The sequence below is a fragment of the Priapulus caudatus genome, unplaced genomic scaffold (genome assembly GCF_000485595.1).
Source record: "Priapulus caudatus unplaced genomic scaffold, Priapulus_caudatus-5.0.1 Scaffold273, whole genome shotgun sequence".
NCBI lineage: Eukaryota > Metazoa > Priapulida > Priapulimorpha > Priapulimorphida > Priapulidae > Priapulus > Priapulus caudatus.
The window spans coordinates 329,078-334,834 of record NW_014577334.1 but is presented as its reverse complement, the minus strand read 5'-3'; the positions used below and the strand labels follow the sequence as shown (position 1 = coordinate 334,834).

Here is a 5,757-nt window from a genome sequence, read left to right as displayed (position 1 = left end):
ATACACATTTGTAACACATATCATATACATACATCTATATACTGTATGTTTTCAGAATTAGTTATGAAATCGTATGCATTTATTTTCACATACACATACATTTTTGCAGTAACACATACACTGTAGGAAATTACTGTATGTTTTCAGAATTCGCTATGAAATCTTATGCATTTATTTGCACATTCACATACATTTTCACGTACACATACACATTAGTAACGCATACTGTAATTACTGTTTGTTTTCAGAATTAGTTATGAAATTCTATGGATTTATTTGCATATTAATTAGTAATGTTGTACTATCCCAATCCAGGCTGCCATACAACACATGTCGGTGGACAGCTTAAGGGAGACGCTGTTAATGATGGTAGAAAGTTATCCCTCTCTGGCCTTCAACGTTATTGAGCCGGCAGAGCGCCAGCCAGGGGCCGGGTACCACCCAGAACCACAATCTGCGTTTCCTGACTGGTGCCTATGCGCGCACTGTAGGGACATGCCAACAGAAACTGAAAAAGTCTGCTGTGGAAGGGTACAGTGCCTATCCACAACACCGGTAATTTTTACTACGGCATTTATTAAACATAGATACAAACACTAAATATTAATCTCTACACGCAATTGCTTCACAAATTTATTTACCAAATTACTATGCAGCATACAAATTCTAACCACTTTCAGACTAAATCAATTCCTAAGTAATGGTATTAAGAGGACTTTTGCATATACATGAACTATTTTAATTAACAGAGTAATTATTAACTACATAAGTTACATAACTTTAACTCCTTCTATATTAATTAAGTATAGAAATATTATACAGTATTCCACTTTCATCTGATAACATTTACAAAGTAGAAACGAAGGAAAAACCAGTTACCAAAAAGCTTCTGTTGCTTCTCGTGAGAAAGTCCGATACTCACCAAAAATTTATGACGGAATCAAATCAAGTGATAAAATTGTTGCCAACACCTGCAATGACAGTAGGTGTTGAAACCGGCTAGAAAAATTATAGAAAAATAAACGATCGACAGATCAATCATCTATAATTACATTAACCGCAATCTCATTGTTTTTGAGGGTAGCTAGTCCAACGGACTACCTTGTTCAAAAGTCCATTTCTACCCCTAATAATGTTCGAATAACTCGGTTAATCACTTAATGCCTATTATTTCTTTTACAGGATTTCTGTCTTTTGATACTGGATGAGGGTGTATTAGCCATAGCTAGAATGTATAGACAAGATGTTCTGGTTATGGCTGAAGACGACGACCTACGGAGAGCTAACCGGCATGCAGCATATCGTCAGTTCGTATTGTGGCAGCATGGTCGTTTAGGTGCCGGTCATAGATTGACCATTCCATCTTGCTGTGTATGGAAAATTAGAGACAAATTTCCAGATGCTTTTGGACAATACACTGGCTTTTTAGCTGACAGATTAGCCTAAAGTTATACCACACCACACAACTCTAATTTCCAGTGTCAAATCGTGAGACATGCTGTTCCACAAGCTGACTTGTCGCTGGCGGTGCTATTGGAGCGAGATTTGCTGACAGCCTTCGGGGGTCATCAGCTGACAAAACACGCTGGCCGCGCATGCCAACTTTGTCCGTGAGTCTTCGTAGCAATGCCTGGCGAATCAGAGTCCTAATGTGCGGGTATGTCTTCCTTATCTTGCGCGGGTAAGCCGTCCACCTCCCACTTTTTTTGTTGTAATGTCGTGCGTATCTAAAGAAAAGTTATGCAAACATTATGTTTTGTACTGTAGTATTTTTAACTGCACATAAAGTCTTCCTTCCCAGGTGTACAAGATATGGAAAAAAATGCAACAATTCTGTCAATATGTCTGTATACAGTAAGGGCAATTGCAATTATGCTCACAAGAACATGTACTTACACAACGCTGCCCTCCTTATTCTTCAGCAATGGCCTGTCCAAATGAACGTTGTGGTCCAACGCTGCCAACAGGTTGCGTGCCCTATAGACTGGAGGCGTATAGGCGAACCTCTTCGCACAGTACATTAGTATGTGATTATGGAAGACCTCCAGTGCAGATGTACTTCTGTTAACCAGGCAGAAAAATATTATTGTAAAAGACATCGAAATGAAAGTGTCAATGACACTGTAGCTCACCACAAAAAAGGACACAAATGAGTGAGTAAGAAGAAGTCAGTTGTAATTGAGCAACCATCGACGTACATTATAGAAACTATTGCCATCTGTATATCGTAATGATAATTTATAAACTAAAATTTTTCACAATTTACAAGCAATCACAAGCAAACACGTTACCTAAAATTCAGCACGTAGCCGACTCTGTTGAGGAACCGTTTGTCAAGAACGATCTTGGCAAGGGTTGCCAACGCTTCGGAGTCTGCCTTTCTGTCCAGCCACGGTTTGTCCCGCTCATCGTCATTCAGTGGACCATGCAGGCACTTGTTTGTTCCTCGCCCATGGGGCAGAATCCAGTGGTGCTCATTAACGACATGGTTAAGTACGCTTCTCCATATGTTCTGCAATCATAAATTCGGCATAACTGAAACGTATTCTAGCATGATACTAGACCAGGGGTGGACAATCTTTTTGTCCCATGGGTCTCATTGAACGGAAGAAAGTAAGCCGGGGGCCAACCATTGCAAAATTGATATGAAACATGAAAATCATTCATTTGCACCGATTTGCAGGGAAACCATAGACATGAAGAAGGTTGCGTAGCATTTTTAACACACAGGCAAGTACTGTACACTACCGTTTCAAAATTTTAGAAACGCTTCGATTTAGACAACATATTGTTGATCCGATAAAGTGTCGATGGCCTGATTAAAGTACCTCACGGGTCGCATCCGGCCCACGAACCATAGTTTGCCCTTGCATGTACCAGACACTTCAGCCCTATAACAATAAGCACCATTCAATTCAAAACTGTGTCTAGGTAACTTTAAGACAACTTACCAGGAACTCGGCATACGTCTGCGCTTTTTGACACGTAAACCAGAAATGGTTGATGATGTCTCTAGCCCATTTCTGCAGGGATTCGCATCCTTTCTGTTGTCCTGCCTGAAATTCACAAACAAATATAATGTTCTCCATAGTATGATGTAACTCATTCAATCACAAAAGAAAATGTAACAAAACAGTTATCCATTCTACTTGAGTAATTACATCGAAGCTGTTTTTAATGCACTACAAATGAGATGCAATTGTTATTTGCCATTGTAATGAAATTTAGGTTTAAATTACAACTGCGTGTAAAGTTTAGTGACACTTGGGAAGTATTTCGGAATACATACCGAAATGATCTTCTTCCCCAAATTTTTTGCAACATGCCACACATCGTTTGAGTGCTTCACGTCAGGATACTGAGTCCCTATGAAAGATTACAGACAGAAAATAATACTACAAAAACAAGCTACATCCTTAATTTTCTTTATGTGTATTTATACATATTACATGAGAAATGACCGGCTAAAATTACTTTGCATTTCTTACTAAGTTATTTAAATGCAATCATCTCATATAGCAGTTTATCTAAGGACATCTGTAATGAACGTTAAGGAATCCTATGGGAAACTTACTCATGAATGCTCCTATTGCCATGTGCGCATCTGTGACAACTTCTTTCACCTTCAAACCTTTGGCCATTACTTCACCCAGGGCGTCGCTAAATCCCTTCTTCTCCATATTCGTAGACTTTCTGTCAGTCACTCGTTTGTCCAGTGTTTTAAGAGTTAGTATTTTTTTAGACTCACTCTCCATGATAGTGTAGCTGCAGTACTGGGCAGAATAACCTGGAGAGTCCATTCGTCCATCGCCTGCATATATACATTTTTTTACTTATTATGAATAAGCTAAAACCAGCTGAAGTTGAAATTGGCAGTAATGGACGAGTAGTGGGTCTCTAGTATTCTGAGTCAACATTTATGACAATTTAAATACAATATCAGTGAGTAGCACATACCTAGTACAACAAGCTCCTTGTCTTTCATCTCTGCTACTACTTCTTTCTGGTGGTCACTCCAGAAGTTCTCTATTGTTGGCACCAGGTAGCATCTTTGAATGTTGTGGAACGTGGCTTCCGACACAAACTTCAGTCTTAAGTGCTCCGCCCATAGAGCCATCTTGTGAAAATTGTTGCCTGACGTCAGAATGGACGCAGCAATCAGGAAGTCTATGCTGTGCAAGCGTTTATTTAACAGTGGCTGTGAACACCATTCGTGCACAAGGTGCTTGTTCTTGCAGATCTGCAATGAAACACATGTACAGCATAAGTTACAACGTATGATGCTTAAATGTGTACTGACTAGTGTTGTAGCACTATATATATAATCAGGGTTTGGCAATAAATATTATTTGTACAGGAAATTTGGTCAACACGCGATGGACAGAAATTCCAACAATATGGAAAAGAAGGGTTTTAGCGACGCCATGGGGGAACTCGTAACTGACGGTTTGAAGGTTAAAGAAGTGGTCAGCGATGCCCACATGGGCATAAGAGCATTCATGTACAATTTGCCGACTTGCCTGCCGTAATTGTCTGTCAGCGAAAATGTCGAAAGGAAAACTGCATTAAAAGTATATACATCTTGAATGTGAACAAATGCGTGAGAATCCTTACCCATTTCAGATACAACGCTGATCCCACGAATTTCTCCTCAATTGCCACAGGGCTGGAACAATGCGTACACTGCGTAACATGGGTGTTCGCCAGTGTCTTTATCTGTTTCAAGAATGACAGGCAGACAATGTCATCTGTTATTCTTGTACAGTCATCCTCCGTTTTCACCCGATCGATAGCCGGCCCAACCTCTTCTGTTGTGTCATCCTCCCCGACATCATCATCCGGCACCTCCATGCCAAACTCCATTTCTTCAAAAGGCACTTCTGCAGTTGCTGTTATTACTTCATCTGGTCTGAAATACGAGTAAACTTTTTTAACAACATTACAATGTAAGGCGGTAATCTGGTGTCCAATGTTATTGAATTATTTTTATTAGCAACGTTCACATCGACATTCCACACGAAGAGTCCAAGTGCTAGTGAAAACACACACGCAATGCTATAGCGTGCTTTGCTCAGAAGAATAGTGTTAGTATAGAATACTAGATACTAGAACACATTAGTATAAAAGTTTCGATAAAAATGAAAAATGTTTTTTACAAACATAGTTATGCAGAGGAAACTTACAGTACAGCTGTCACCGTAAAGCTTGGCTCATAGTCCGAGTCGTATAGGTCGTCGTTATCACTCTCCGACACCTGAGATATTTCTATCGAAACACTGGAAGAAAAGAAGAGAACATAACATAACAAAAAGCATAAACACGGAAGCAGCATTGCCTACTTCCAATGAACAATTTTGAATTATAAATGAAACAATCTGTTCTCAGCTTGCTATTTTTAGTATTACCATCGCTCTGCGGGTCTCTATAACAAAAAGCTTGAACAATGAAATGAAGTGATAAACTTACTTAAACGGATCTGCAAATGACGATGACAGCATTTTAGGTGCCACGACTCTGCCACTCTTTGTGGTATGAGGCACGTCCGATGGCTGCCGACTGGAAAACACGGGATAATGGCATATAGCGCTGTTGTCATTTGAAACTGCAGTAGGCTGTCATCAAAAAATTATGTGAACAACATACTAACAAAACTGTATTAATTTTAACTTGTGTACAATTGCCGTAATCATGCTTCAAAACAAACAAATTTTGTTACAAACACAGTTCATGAAGCTTCCAACCAGCTGCAAGACATAG

At 39.5% G+C, this 5,757-nt stretch overlaps 1 protein-coding gene across 1 annotated transcript; it reads right to left on the bottom strand.

Moving 5' to 3' along the window:
- Nucleotides 1-1,379: 1,379 nt before the first annotated feature.
- LOC106808411 lies at nt 1,380-5,552 on the bottom strand. Its single transcript, XM_014811128.1, has 10 exons — nt 5,467-5,552; nt 5,184-5,276; nt 4,615-4,909; nt 3,958-4,240; nt 3,575-3,811; nt 3,290-3,366; nt 2,952-3,056; nt 2,292-2,512; nt 1,897-2,061; nt 1,380-1,727 (listed from the first exon to the last, which is right to left on the bottom strand). The coding sequence occupies exons 1-10, from the start codon at nt 5,496-5,498 to the stop codon at nt 1,469-1,471; spliced, it is 1,767 nt and encodes a 588-aa protein (XP_014666614.1). The 5' UTR covers nt 5,499-5,552; the 3' UTR covers nt 1,380-1,468.
- Between the last annotated feature and the right edge of the window lie 205 nt (nt 5,553-5,757).